The following is a 14701-nucleotide window of genomic DNA, read 5'->3' on the forward strand; positions in this document are numbered from 1 at the left end:
ATCTTGTCTTTCAGCAGCTTGACTGTGAGTATCATTCCTACTATCTCGCCCTCATACACCGTGTGTTCCTCCTCCTTTCCTAGGTGGAATCTGCTCTCCCTGATTCTTCTCTCCCCTTCCATCAACACAGCTGCGCCTCCTACACCTCCATCTATTACTGAACCATCTGAGTACACCCTTAGCTCTTCTCCTGCTCTTGTGTCTTCCTCAAGTGACTTTTCCTTCAACTCCACTATCTGCACTTTGACGTCTGGGGTCCACTTGGGGTAGTGGCGAATGGGGAGGATTGTTTCGGTGGTGTTAGGGTTGATCTTGAATTCACGGAAAAGTTTGTGTATTGGGGATGGGAGTTGTTTCTGTTTGGTGAAGTCATGCTTCGCTAAATATCGGTGTGCTGACGCGACACCTTTATGTAGTGGGTGGTCCGTGTGTAGGGTGGCCAGTCTCAGTGTGGCGTGGTGGCATTGGCTTCTCAAGATTTGCTGAAAAGGGGCAGTATCAGCATGCATGTCAAATAGGTCTGAGGCAGTGGAATGCTGTGGGAATCATATTTCTGCTGGCCAAGCTGCTGAGTGGAGAGCAGTATGTTCAGCCCATGGGATTCTGACTTGGCTTTTTGCTCAGAGAGTAGAAATTATCATCAAAAGGGACTGTCATTCAGGCTGGTACTGACACTAGTGAAAGAGATACATGCTTAAGTAAGCAGCAAAAATGCGAACATAAGCTAAAGAAAGTGGGAGTAGGTAAAGGTAAGTAAAGTAAGTAAATCTAAGCCCAAGGAAAACTTGACTGTCACAACGCATTGCCCCAGTGATTAGGATAGTGGCCATCCTGTGGACTTGCACCATCTGTGACGCAAAGCCCCTCGCTCCTCTGCCTCCTGATTTGCCCCTTCCTTTTGAGATGAGGTCTGTGCACCACACATCAGCTGCGTATAACATCTTAGGAATGATTACTCCTCTGTATAGTTTTCTCATCCACCTCCCCTTCATGCCCTTCGTTGTTCTGATCATTCTCTGGCACGTCATCATGTACTTTGTGCCTTTTGCCAAGGCGTATGTGGCATGTTCTTTGAAGCGCAGTTCTTTGTCGATTATTATTCCTAAAAACTTATGTGAGTGTGAGGGATTAATGGTATGATTACCTATTGTGATTGAGGGACGATGCATGGGTTTCGATTTTCCGGGGTTGTCTTTGTCTGCAGTGTGCTTTCTTGACAGGCAGATCAGTGCAGTCTTGTCTAGTTCGAATTCAGCGTTGTGCTCATGGCTCCACTCTAAGGTACCCCCCGGTTTTTCCATCATGTTCTTGAGTTTGTTGTTGGCTTCTTCATATGTTTTTGCGTGTGCCAGGAGGGCTATGTCGTCTATGAAACCTAATCCCATTTCTCCCTGTCTTGGTTTGGGGTCTGGAACTCTTAGGACATCTGCATTGTAAAATATGAAGGTGAGGGGGGAGAGCAGGCAGCCTTGATCAATGCCATTTTGAATGTTGAAGGGGGCTGATTTGAAGTCGTCAGATGATAGTGTCGTTTTGCGGTTGGACAGTCTGCGACGGTACCAGTCTATGTATTCTTGGGGAAGGCGTGCTTTCTTGAGGTTGTGGAGTAGCTTATTGACTATCACGCTAGGAAAGGCTGCTTTAACGTCCAAAAAGAGAATAGATACGAAACTGTCCTTAGAGGCCCATGTGTCAGTGACAAACTTCATTAAGAGATGGAGTGAATCAGTGGTAGATCTGCCTGGGCATTGTGAAGAAGTAATAGGTACTAGGCTGTTAGCAACTAGCACTACTTATCCTTAAGAGGCACGAGTTTAATTGATTGGCCTGAGAGGACTGCTATTGAAGCACTTCCTTCAATTATGCACAAGGGAAGTAAGTGAGCGAAGGGGTTAAAATCTATATCAGCCTAAGAAACTTGAACGCTGGCCATAGGTATACCTCTGAACTCCTATACCAAGGAATTGACCAGGAGCGCAGGCAAAAATCAACCATTGTTAATAAAAATCAACTGCGCTCTATGGAGCGGCTGGTCGCAAGGGATATAGCGCGAGTGAAGAATAGCGCTAAACTACCAGTCGTGGGTTGAGTATTCTTGCCAAGCTTGAGGGTAAGTTCCTAGTGGTATGGACTTCAGAACAGTCGAATTGCGCAGGATTGTCAGGAAGGAACAAAATAGATGGATAGTGCAAGGTCTACAAAATAATGCGAGAATCACTCTCCTATAGAACCGATTCCGGGGGAAGAAAAACTACTTCATTGTATGTACTGCGGTCATTTATATCATAGTGTGTGAGTGTCTGGAATGCGTAGGCGAGAATTGTAGCGTGGTTTAGCGAGTGCACAATGAGTCTATAGGTAGTAAAACATCATGCGCTGCAGAATGTGAGTAGTCGTGTAATAAGACCTGCAGCTCATTTAGCAATGACATTTGGGAAAATAACGCACCAGCAGAGATAGGTGGACATGGATAGGACATGAGAGGATGGATTCCTAGGACCAGACTGGAGTAAGAGCGGATGGGTTGATATATATGGATTTAATGATCCGCGCTTTATCTCCTTTTTCTGTAGGTGAGAAAGACCATGCTATTGATCATACATGCCTAGTGCCGGCCTGATCGTCACAGCGTCCTCCGAAATGCGTTGGGGGGAGGAGGTTGTGCTGTTCTGAAATATATGTTAGATCGTCTGCTACACAAGATGAAAGGATCTTAGCCATTGAGTCAAGAAGGGTGATTGGTCTATATGCTTTGGGGAGGGAGTAGTCCAGGCATCCTGGTTTTTGAAGGACAATGGTCAAGGACTGTTTCCACTCATCTGGATAGACTCCGAGATGGAAGGTGGCACAAAAGATAGGGCCTAGATAAGGAATGAGTAGGTTGGCGCATTTGATGAATACTATGTTGCTGATTCCATTGGGTCCTGGGGCTTTGTGTGGACCAAGTCTCGCAATTGCTCTGTGGATTTGCTGGTGGGTTATTGGACGGAATTCACATATTGGTGGTTCATATTCATAGTTGGGGTCTACGAAGTTGTTGTCCAGGGGTGGACAGAAGAAGGTTTCATATAGGAGCTGGCTTTTTCGTTCATTATCTTGCGTGTCATTCACGTTAGCTTCGGGTGCAGGTTGAGGGTCTTGAAGTGTCGTTATCCTCGTGTGGATTTGCTCTGCTGGGTTGCTTGTGGCATATCTGTGGAAGTTCCAAATGCCTGTCTCAGTTAGCATTTCTAGCCATTCATCCCAATGTGAGTCCTTAGCCTTCTTGATATTTTCCGAGAACCGGTTGTGCACTGTTCGGTATTCTTCATGGATGGGGTGATTTTTCTGAGGTAGCTTGTTCCTTGCTTTCTTGCCGAGCTTGTGGACTTGCTTGCATTCTTGGTCCAGGTCTTTCGACCACCATCTTTTTGAGTATGGTGAGGGCTTGACTTTCAGGACCTGCTCTTCTACGGTCTTGAGTATAGCTCCTGTTAGTGCTGTCAGCGATTCTTGGAACTGGTCTCAGTTAGTGAGCTCGGTAGGGTGTCCGATGTTGTCAAGTCATGTCGCTAGGGCTTCATTGACTAGGTCCCAGTCTGCCTCTCTATAGTTCAGGCACGGGGTTGGATTTGTGCAGTTGGGGTTGAGGTCCAGGGTGCTTATAATGGGGTAGTGATCGGTAATGACTGGTCTTAGATGGTACTTGACTTCGCATTGGGTGAAAGCATTTACAAGGGCCTCTGAGCAGAAAACATTGTCGGGGTGGGTTTGGTTCTTTGTGTTCAAGGCCTCAAGTGTGGTGACACCAGTTGGGAGGACTTGGGTGAGGTTGTACAGTGCTAGAAGGTTGATTAGTGTACCTGCTGAGTTCAGGTTATCCGCTGTGAAGAGGTGAGTGTTACATGTTAATTCCCACATGGGGTGGTGATGGTTGAAGTCTCCCATCCAGATTATGTGCTCTGCGTCGTCTTCCATGCCTTGAGCAGTCTCTAGTGTGGTTTTGGCATACATTATGTTCAGTATGCATATGACGTTCTAGGAAGTGGAGGACATTGTCGTGGTTGCATGGGTTATATACATTATAGATACACACCTTTCCGAAGGGGCCCAGTAGTTCGATTGCCATGATATTTGAGGAGTTGATTTTTATTGTGTGCCATTTGTTCTTCAAAAGTTGCTTGTTGATGAGGATGATCATTTGGGTGCAGTCTGGGCTGGTGTGGTGATGTGTCGGATAGATTACATCCCAGTAGCGACCCAGATTTGAGGCATTGGCGAGTTTGACCGGGTTGAGGTAAGGTTCCTGTATACAAGCTATATCATACACGTCAGGGTTTAGATTACAGATTAGATGTTCCCATGCGCCAAGGGATTTGTGTAGATTTTGCTGCCAAATTTTGAGGTCCATTCTGTTGGGGGGATCGTTAGTTGTGTTGGGCATTAATCCCAGCCGTGGTGGTCAATATCACTGTTGGAGATGATTGGGTGGTGTGGCAGGGGGGGAGTGTGTCCATCAGTGGAGGTTGGTGGTTTCTGTTTGCTGGTGTGGGTCTGGAACTGTGTTCCTGGGGAGCTTGCTGGGTGTTTGTACCCCAAGTGTTGGTGAGGCAAGCTTGGGTGCCTAGGGGTATGTGGTTAGAGTTTGTGCATTGCTGGTTTGTCTTGTTGTGTTGTCAGTGGTTGGGGACTGTGTTCCAGTCCTCCTCATGGGGTGGTGGGTGTCGTTGTTCAGCTGGGTAGGTTTGCTGCTGGTGGTGGTCAATGTTGATGTTGGCTTGGGTGTGTCTGCTTGTTTCCCATGTTAGCAGGTCCTCAGTAGGGAAGTATATGTACTGGGCTTCATCGTTTCTGTTCTTGTGTGTTTCCCATTTCGCTTTGAAGGTCAGGCATTCTTGGCTCCAGGCTGCATGTCCGTTTGACTTGCAGTTGACACAGTGGTAGGCTGCTGCATTGTCAATCTTGCATTCTGCAGTGCAGTGCTTCTCGCCACACATGCCGCAGGTGTCATGTTCCTGTTGACATTCCGCAGCTATGTGCCCTCCATCAAAAGTGTGACACTTTAGACATCTTGTGGGTTCAGGAAGCAGTTTGCAGCCATACACCTTCTTGCCCTCTATGGTGATTCCATGTCAAAGGATCTGGTTGGCTGGGGTCTTTGAGTTGAGGGATAAGGCAATGTGAGCGGTCCTTTGGTTCAGATTTCTGCGAGCAACAGGTTTGATGTATCTGGCCTTGATCACTGATTTTGGTTGAAGGCCACCTTTCATTTCAATTTCTGAGGTCACCACTGGAGAGGTTGGGTTGAAGGATACAGGGACATTTTCGATGATGAGGTGGTACATGCAGTCTTTTATGATTACCTCTGCTCCGAATTGTTCCAGGAAGTTGCTTCTGTTCCCTGGGATGCTAAGCCAAGCCGCTGATTCCGGGTTGCTGAGTTCGTAGAGAATGCCGCCATGAGCAAGTTTTCTTGCTGAGAGGATTGCCATGTTGGAGGGGAGGTCCATTCCTGCATTTTTGAGTAACTCAATGGCCATTTTGGCCTTTGCAACTAGTTGTGCCTCTGTAAGTTCTCAGAGGGAGTTGACACCAGTGATGAATCTTTTGCCGATGAGGATTTGTGTTGCCTGTGCTTCACTATGTGCTAGGATTCTGGTTAGTGGTGCAGGCATCCCCAACTTTGTGGCATTGGCATATGATTTGGGTCCTTCAGACCATTTTGTGCTCAACTCAGTGATCTTGGTTTGAATGACACCCTCTACTGCTTTCTCTATGCCTTTTGATGATTCAGTGATATGGTCACACACCTCGTTCATGGCCTTGTCTAGAGCAGTTGTTTGCTTGTCTGTGAATTCTGCTAGTGCCTCCACCTTTTTGTCTAGCGTTGCTATGGGTCCACCCATGAGTGCTGCTATTTTCTCTACTAGTTTGTTGGTGTTTATGGTTTGCTCGATTTCATGGGCTATAATAGCAATTGCCCTTAAGGCTTCAGTATGGGTGGCCCCTAAGGTAGGGGATAGGCTTAGTTTGAACAGAGCAAGGGTTAAGTTTTCAAGGGTGCCTCCACCTGTTGATAGGATCAAGCCATTGGTGCTTAAAAACTTTCTCGCTGCTGGAATGGTGGTGATGTCCATCCTAATGTCTGCACCTTCTACATATTCCTTTAGGGTTTTGCTTGGGGTTAGTAGGGTTTTACTGGAAGTAGCTTTGTTCTTTCTAGTGAGAGGAGCCGAGATTGGTGGTGGCATTGGAGTGCCACCATGTGCCATTTCTATGGATATTATTAGTTGAAGAGAGGGTAAAAGTTATTGGGAAGTAAGTTCTATGGGGTTTGGGGTTGGCCGAGGTGATCGGCAGGTCGCCGTTTGACGGCGTAGGCGCTGTTGGGCGCGATGTTGGGGTCTGGTTTTCGGGGTCCTAGCCGGGGTTCCACTTGGTACCGGTCCAAGAAGCAGGTCCATAAATACAAAGGCGACAGCTTAACTTCAAGTTGAAGCTTTAAGGCTGTGGAGTCTGGATAACAACTTGGAAGGCGGATATGACTCCATTTTACATAAGCTTTTGAACCTTAATCATATACAGCTACTTCAGAAAGTCAGCGGTACTGGGAAGTTTGTGTGAGGTCCGACTCTGCGCAGACTCCGCGTCCTAGTCTGCGTCCAGTCCTCAGCTACTTATAGTTACGCGAAACGAGAAATGCCGGCGCCAGTGAACTCGATGATTTCGCTCTGTATATTCTATTCATGCCTCTGTCTCTCACTCAAGATCGTGAATGAAACTGATGATGGCAATATTAATTTTATTCCCAGCGTGCAAAAGAGGCCTAGCAAAGAATTTCGCAACTCCAAGTTGACATGTAAATGTCCAACTCATTCGTACACGACTTCTGGAATTGAACGCTAACTCTTTTCTCTCGGATAATCTCAGCCGTCTACCCTTATTAGCTCCGACACTAAGTTGCCCCTCTTCTGCAGCAGCTTATAAAATTTTTATCGTGAACATGGATGTCAAGTCCAGCTACTTAACAAGACATGTATTACCTTTTCGTTCAATGACTCCAATCCCTACTGCTCCAGCTGGACAGTTAGCCACAATCAATCCCCTTTAAATCTCGCCTACACGAACGCTTCCAACGACTGCCGATGTTTCACTTCCTCGGGCACCGTTCCCGATCTTTGAACGCACCATTTTGCTCACGAGCAAACATCGTGTACCCGCGCCTCCTTTCGTAATTTACGCTGCTCCATTCGCAAAACTATGCAACGACCGGAGTTCGCAGCTTGTAACAGAACAATACAGCAACCACTACATAAATAATGACAGGTCTCAACCTCTATATTTGCACGAAAGTCTAGCAGACGAAAATACGTCGTTACCCCTCAGCGATCAAGTACTGTTACCAAAAGTCATGAGTCTCCGGCGAATGTCTGATAGACGCTGTTTTCTCGTCGAGAGCGATGCGCGTTTCTGAGCAATGGAAGCGTCTTCGCTGACCAACTCGTTCATGCGCTCAGAGAAGTTGGGCCCAGACGCAACATCGGTCAGCAAGCTTGTGAGAAGGCTCTGTGACAGTTGTTCTGCCAGGGCATGGTGGAGAGCATGCTCAATCGTCAGAGGAATATGGTCAATGATACGCTGCTCGAGGAATAAACAAGTTGAAACGCAGACGATAAACGAGACTCACCTTGTAGGCGACGTGATAATAGGCTCGGACATCAGCCATCACAATTAGCTCTTTCTCGCGTGAGTCGGGAGGTAACAGACGCGCAAGATCTGGTACGCTAATATCTGTGTACCCCGCCTCTGCAAGAGCCCTCAAAGCTTTGGACTCCGGAGACTCGCCGCGATAATATAGAGTTTCTGGATGTGCAGGCTGTGCGCGATCAGTCCTGCGTTTCCGAACTATCTTATAGTAGGCCAGCCATTTTTCGCTGAGTGTTTGAAGATAGTGAGTGTTTTGGGTATAGTATGGGGTAGTTTCCAAATCCAAAGCCGTTTTGACAGCTTCTTTGGCGAGCGCCTTGCAGATATCAACCTGAGTTCTTATCAAATTGCTAATGTCGAAAGACAACTTAAGCCAAGGGAATAGTCGTGAGAAGTCAGCACTTACCCAACATAACCCTCAAGGACTTTGAAACGTCCAAAATGGACGCTTATGAGTGTGTCGATGACTTGATCGAGCACGTCATTGATGCCAGCGAGACAGCGCTCAGACGGAGCAACCCAGAGTTTGATGAATTCAGCGATAAGGTTCGCCTTCGCCTGATATGGCACGTTGTTTGGAAGCTCCCATCCAATTGCCCTTGATGAATAATTGAGCTGCCATCCAACTACCACAACGAAATGCGGAAACATACTCTTGGATGGCTTTGCTGATGTCATATATGCCCATCACTTTCACGCCAGGATCTCGTTCAGTAAGTGTCATCTTCCCCTCGGTGTCATCCAGTGGAGGACACTCTCCCGGATTTTCAAAAGGCCTGAAGTCAGGAGCAGTGCCGCGTATATCCCTCTTAAAGATAGCATAGAGTGCACGATTCCGCTGCGCAAGACGTTTGTCTTCATGACTGCCATTCACGAAGCCCTTGAAGACATCGCAGAATGCATTAACGCGCCCCAAAACCTCGATTTGTGGGTCGTTTGCAAGTGGCGGGGGCAATGCATCGAATTCCTTGTTACATTGGGCAAGGAGCTTGTCGATGTCTTCTCTGAGGCGCGGTAAACTACAGACGATGTAAGTTCTGTTATAGCGTGCGAGCTGGAAGGTTCACGCACGCTTCCTCGATCAGCTGGATGAGCAGTCGGCTTACATCGGAGACAAATCCTGGAATTCCAAATCGACGACGGTCGGTTACGCTATTCCAGGGCGAGGTTGTGTCGAAATATTCAGCAGCACGCCTTTGCGATTCAGCACGAGACAGGCGTTGTGCCCGTTCGGCATCATCAGGAAGACGCACGCAGTAAAAACCATGTCTCAATGTGTGATCTTCCGAACGGCCCTCGATGATTTCTACCCATTTTCGGCGCTGGTTGATAGCACCGGCGCCGAGTGTGTCAGGCTTTGTAAGGACACCTAGAAAATCTTGAGTTGATTTAATCATATTGCAATATGGGCGACTTGCCAATTGTTCGCTTTCCGTCGGGGTCTGCGGCCCTTGCAAGACTCATAGATTGTTGATTTTCCATATCATCTAGGAGGGCACACATCAGTTAAAAATGATTTCGCAGTTCATACACGTACCACTCATTGGAATTGTGGTCAATATGATGGTGTTCTCTTTCTTGGTGTAATGTTCCGCCAAACTTTTCACGAGGGCAACAGTTTCGGCTTCTTCGTTTTGGATCAAACCTTCATTGCACATCAGATGTATTGTCTCGATCCAGATCAGCATTCTTACCTGGTAGATCATAGAACGACAAGTCTGTGGCCTCGGGGTCTTCAATCGAGACGCACACCACGTTACGGGAGAACTTTAGTGTATTCCTTAAGCTCCTGAGTTCTTCGATGGTCTTCGTGTGGAAACTCGAAGAAGGGACATTCGGGTTCAGAATGGCTGCCTGGGCACGACGCAGCCAAACTTCAACCTCACTTCTGTCGGTAATCGTTCGGCCAAAGGGCACCGTGACAGTCTTTGGCATGTCTTTGCCGTTATTGTCGAAACCCATCCGTAAGGTGATAGTGCAAGACCACGACGTGGCATGACTAGACATCGTACATTCCATAGGGCATCTAATAGAGTAGTATAAGCATCCCTTGCAATGACTGATGGTGGCAGGGTCACCTTGTGCATGTTCCACTGTCTCTCGGGACATTGATCTTTATCATAACGGAAAACATAATGAGCCAACGGACAAAAGGATAAACTAACTACCGACGTACCCCACTAACAGCTTCAACGAGTGAGCTTTTGCCCGCTGAAATATTGGGTTGAGTACAGCTGTGGTTGCAAGAGGAGGCGACCACGAACCTGATTGGCCACCAATGACGACTACGGATGGTAAGTCGATGAGCGCCTCGGCACTATAAGAAATCGCATGAGTAAGCTGTGCAGCCAGATACACAAACACGCACCCCATGGACTTCAGGTCAGACATCATTTTCATAAGCTCTCTACGTCTGAGGGCATAGTCAGTGGATGATATGTCAATCCCCGTATCTGGAGGGCTGGCAGAACCAGGAAGAGACATGGTATCAGGAGACGTATGGCCCGACGATGTGGTTTGTCTACGTCCGAGAAATTTGTTCATGGTAGATTGGATGTGAGAAATGTGTTATGCACGATATCTGAATGACCTCTGTTTTTATGCCCTGGCGCCTCCTTGGACATGCATATCAAAGCACACGACATTAAGCTGGAATTCAGGGTAAACCACTTGCAGAGAGAGCGCCGTGAGATGCTGCACACACAGTAATTAGTGCATAATCATCTGTTGGTGAGATTGTTGTTCATTGACAGCCGCATCTGGGGACATCCCTATGCAAATGTGAAGTAAGGTCATAGTAAGACTCATACCAACCAATCAGAAGAGATCTGCGATGACCTATTCGGCAAATCCTGTTGTTCTGATATTTTCTGATGCCAGAGCCTACTAGAACCTGTCTATACATGGAAAGGATGCGACGAGAATCGACGGCACAAGGACACGCACAGGACATAAAATTGTTATCTCATACAGGATGTCCCGTATGAGCACTAGTTGTAGGTCCATAAATACTTTAAGGCGACAGCTTGAAGGTGTGCACACAATGTTACGTGTAGGATGCATAGCCCTTCGAAAAAGGAAAACTGCCTGACATTGAAGTTCCAGGGATGGGCTTACACAGCCATACCCTTTGCAAACCCAACCACGATATTGGCTACTCCCCAAGTACCGGGGTCAGGAGGAACACTATCCCTTCCTTCCCCACCCCCCACGTATGATGCCCGTCCTAATCGTGCCTTCATTCTTCGGGTCTTTTCCGCACCTTCTTTCAGAATCACAGCCATAACAGCATCTTCCAGTGAAGCATCTGATGAAAGCACAGTACAAAATAGTAGCAGTGCGTCAACGATGCTTCTATTTCCCGGACGTGTATGTGTATTCCTAACACAGTTAAAGTGGCATCCAGTGAACATGGGCCGGTTAGTGAACGTAGGGTACTGGACCATGCTGTGAAGAAGATCGCAAAAGCTATCAACGCACAGAAACGTTATCCACGTTATTCACGTCCAAGAATTGCCAACTTACGAACACTAGCAGTACCACCTATGCTCCCTTCCAGCATTTCACTTACCTCACTAACAAATGCGACAGGAACTGTCTTCGCTAGATCGAGGATCCCAGAGTCGAGGGCCACAAGAACGGCTGTATTCTGGTCAGGATCAGAGGCAAGCGAACAGCATGTACTCCTAAACAAACCTTTAGCGCCACCAGTGAACGTCTCTCTGCAATCACCATCGCCCACAACCGTGTCAAATTGTGTCATATCTGGCTCAGGAACCAGCGCAGCTTGACGTGCATATCTAATACCTAGTTCATCTTCTCTTCTAACACACCCAAACCTTGCCAAGTCGAATCCCCATCAGATGAAGACTGAGAAATTCCAGAGGGAGAAGAAGTGAAGGTTCGCAGCAAGGCCTCCACCTGCGCTTCATCCTCGGCAGGGGTGGCCCTGACAGCCAGCCACGAACGTACACAAAGCCAGGAATGGGCACCCGTTGGAGCATCCAGGAGCGCGAGCAAGTCGATCTCATCGTCCTCGTTGTTGCCTGCAGCGATATATAATCTATCAGTAGTATGTCCTAGCCATGCGGATGGAACTTGAATCACCATTAATAAGTTCGTAAATACTGAATGCATTCACAACGGAAATGGAGAAGCCAGGCGCACTCAACGAGGTCATCAATGGAGCGCAGTAGACACGAGACGGAACAATCTTCTGCGACGCTAATTTATGTAAATTGCTTTTGTATCTTGGTGAAATCATTTCACCTACCAAGAACGCCACGAACTTCTTCCACTACTGCGCCAATTTCAAGTTGCGATATACCGCCAAGATTGTCCATAAACAACAGTGACATTATCTTCGCGGAGCCACGGCTCATGAGCATCAAACGTGGACACCCCTGAAATGCAAAGAAGTTCATTTTGGAAGGAAATCTTAATTGAATAATGTACCTTCACCCTGGCAGATATTTGCACCATCCTCCGCCATGGAGACATACTCACCAGGTGCAACAATATCTCGGTGGTGAGCCAACAAGAGGATTTAAACAATGCACAGCAGACACCTAGTTCATTGTGTAAACCGAGTTCCAACCCAACGTTGTCATCGGCAATCAGTTGAAAAGCACCACGGTTTCATGCCACGCAATTGATAGCGTAGCAGTGGGATCTAAGAGCATTACCGAATGCTAGCGTATGTGTATGATAAATGATGCCTAAACTCAGACCCGAAAGAGGTTCTCGTCCAGGAACATGACAATGTCCGAGTGCACCATCAATGCTACGCAGATGTACAACCAGCGCGTCACCAAGACACTTCGCACGTGAAAGTGTGGGACTAGGGGCACTTGAAGAAGCGGATGCTACAAGGAGATCTATCATGAGCACTAGCAGAAGCAAGCTACCTTGAAGAAATCCTAGCACTCACCCCATTTGCCACCGAACATTGTAAAAGCACCAAGGACCTTGCACACAAATGTTTCGTCCGAAACCTCTCGGACAGACCATCCCTACGGCCTTCCTGTCTCGCCTTGTCTGGGGCAAAAGCGAAATGTCGTCCGCATTCAGCACGCTCACAACCTTCAGTCCCGTATATTTCGCACGAGCATGCTCCATAGCTAGACCAAAGTTCAAACGATTGCCAGTAAAATTGTTGATGATGACCACCACGTCTCGATGGGTGGGGCCGTTTTCGAACACAGCAAACTCAATGGCGGCCAAAATTCGTTTTGCACTCGGACTTGCGAATACGTCACCAGAGAGGGAGGGCGTTAACATTCTGTGGCATGTATGACCAGTATGCGCAGGCTCGTAACCGGCACCCCTGCCGGAGAGAGCGGTAATGCGAGAGTCGATGGAGAGGAGGTCACAACATATACTATCTTAGTTGCGGCATGTCTAAAGAATGGTGATGGACTGAGTATAAAAGCTTACGGGCGGAGCGCAGGGTTCTGTGCAACTCCACCGCTAAGGGATTTGCGAACGAGGCCATCGGAAGGGTTGTAAATGCATCTGAGACATCGTAAGATGGCACATCATAGACTTCATAAACTAAGGGGTCGCTATTCGGACCTGTTGGATATTATTATGAGGCAGGGGAAGAGAAACTGCGAGCGCCTTGGTAGATAAGCTTGATGTAAAATACAGTGTTGCTTTCGTCGTCTTCGGTGGTTCACCTAATGGTGAAATAGTTCTCAACCCACTACCTGTATCAAATTCAGTTTGTAATATTGAACCAAGATTATGGCAAGCCTGACTATCACCTTGCAAGACCACTCTAGCTGAGTTTGGAAGAAGGCATGATTTCAATATCCGGTGATCGTTGAACGCAGTGTTTTGTTTGTATCCCGGACCGCAATTATGCTTGGAGTTGAATGGAGGCGCCGGTATGAGACCAGAAATGAAGAGAGAGTAAGCATACTACGGCAAGCATACGCCTTATGATGATTCCAAGTAAAGACTCTAGTACTTACATGGTGTCCTGTGGTGAGCTTCGGAAGCTTCCCTGTGCAGTTCCAAGCATAATAGCCATGTGCTCTGGCATGTAGTAGCGCTCACGACGACTACTAGTAGTCACTCACCGGAACAACCTCAAGTCGGCGGCCATGAACGCAAGCCCTTCATCGTGGAGTCAATGACAGTGCCTCGCTTTCAACCCGCCGTAGTCTACTGGCATCATGCTGATCGCGACAGCGCCTAATGAATAAGTGACGACTTACAATGTTCAAGTTCAACAAACACAACCACGGTCCACAACCACCGAGGTGCGATGACAGCGACGTGGCAACTGCATCCGGGACCTGGACGTCGGACAGTCACACGATTATCTTCGAACTTTCAATCAAGTATTTTTGACTGCACCCACGGAAGCCTACTGAATCCTGAAGGCCTGATCATTGACCCATCGATATCGATCATCGCGCGCGCAGATCAAACGCAAATAATCTTTTTAGGGGACAGTACCATTTTGTGGATCCAACTGACCATTGAAGACTGTCACGGTTGATCATGCTGCTGTACGGGTTGTTGCGTTTCTTGCCTCGCGGCCAGCTGCGTCCACGACAAACTTCAGTCTAGGTGTTTTATGTACTAATATCTCGTCAGTATTTTTTTCGTGCCTGTGTCACGGCCTGTAGTAATAGACGTTCCTATTTTCTGCCTGTCCCTGTAATGATATTACCGTTCTGCAGGGTCAACAACGCATTGGAGCCAATTGGTGGTCCCTCGTTGACATTTTACGTGCAGGGCTAGTACGACACGTTCAGGGTGAAACTTTTCCTACTAGCTATGGCTCGATGCACATATGTCAAACTATCTCATCATCAGAAGTTTCAGAACGCTATTGGACCTAGAGCGCATAGAACTTTCAAGTCTGACTTCTAAAATATCATGTTATTATCCATATGCCTTTTTTGGATCTATAATATTTGAAGATTTTCTAGGACTTCGTCTAGACATTCTTTATATGGATATCCAGCCGTCACGAACTCCCTCAAAGATGGTGCCACCATCC

The 14701-nt window shown here is 47.4% G+C and overlaps 3 protein-coding genes across 3 annotated transcripts; all 3 read right to left on the reverse strand.

Annotated features, from left to right (window-relative positions):
• Positions 1-11: 11 nt before the first annotated feature.
• Positions 12-1385, reverse strand: BJ212DRAFT_1260835 (uncharacterized protein; the record flags this gene model as incomplete). The annotated part of the gene is made up of 2 exons (XM_041330139.1): positions 12-536; positions 786-1385. Coding segments are annotated over 2 exons (1125 nt in total), but the record flags the coding sequence as incomplete, so codon positions are not given.
• Positions 1386-7333: 5948 nt separating this feature from the next.
• On the reverse strand, positions 7334-10486 carry BJ212DRAFT_535111 (P-loop containing nucleoside triphosphate hydrolase protein). The gene is made up of 12 exons (XM_041343431.1): positions 10055-10486; positions 9951-10003; positions 9863-9897; positions 9765-9799; positions 9381-9712; positions 9224-9331; positions 9105-9173; positions 8758-9055; positions 8340-8705; positions 8093-8284; positions 7667-8036; positions 7334-7617 (listed from the first exon to the last, which is right to left on the reverse strand). Exons 1-12 carry the CDS (start codon positions 10228-10230, stop codon positions 7369-7371), a joined length of 2283 nt encoding a protein of 760 aa, XP_041198274.1. The 5' UTR covers positions 10231-10486; the 3' UTR covers positions 7334-7368.
• Positions 10331-13732, reverse strand: BJ212DRAFT_1523571 (uncharacterized protein; the record flags this gene model as incomplete). Its single annotated transcript, XM_041341712.1, has 12 exons — positions 10331-11067; positions 11130-11154; positions 11212-11328; positions 11383-11493; positions 11520-11813; positions 11854-11910; positions 11960-12089; positions 12193-12254; positions 12417-12551; positions 12681-13012; positions 13123-13200; positions 13662-13732. The coding sequence occupies 12 exons, from the start codon at positions 13730-13732 to the stop codon at positions 10800-10802; spliced, it is 1680 nt and encodes a 559-aa protein (XP_041198275.1). The 3' UTR covers positions 10331-10799.
• Between the last annotated feature and the right edge of the window lie 969 nt (positions 13733-14701).

The sequence above is a fragment of the Suillus subaureus genome (genome assembly GCF_016647635.1).
Source record: "Suillus subaureus strain MN1 chromosome Unknown BJ212scaffold_3, whole genome shotgun sequence".
NCBI lineage: Eukaryota > Fungi > Basidiomycota > Agaricomycetes > Boletales > Suillaceae > Suillus > Suillus subaureus.

Bases quoted from the DNA above. Each gene is read 5' to 3' on its own strand.
- BJ212DRAFT_535111 (XM_041343431.1), bottom strand. From the start codon at position 10,230: ATGAACAAATTTCTCGGACGTAGACAAACCACATCGTCGGGCCATACG. The intron at 8,037-8,092 runs GTAAGTGCTGAC...TTTCGACATTAG, and splicing joins GTCCTTGAGGGTTATGTTGG to CAATTTGATAAGAACTCAGG. The intron at 7,618-7,666 runs GTGAGTCTCGTT...TTCCTCGAGCAG, and splicing joins ATTATCACGTCGCCTACAAG to CGTATCATTGACCATATTCC.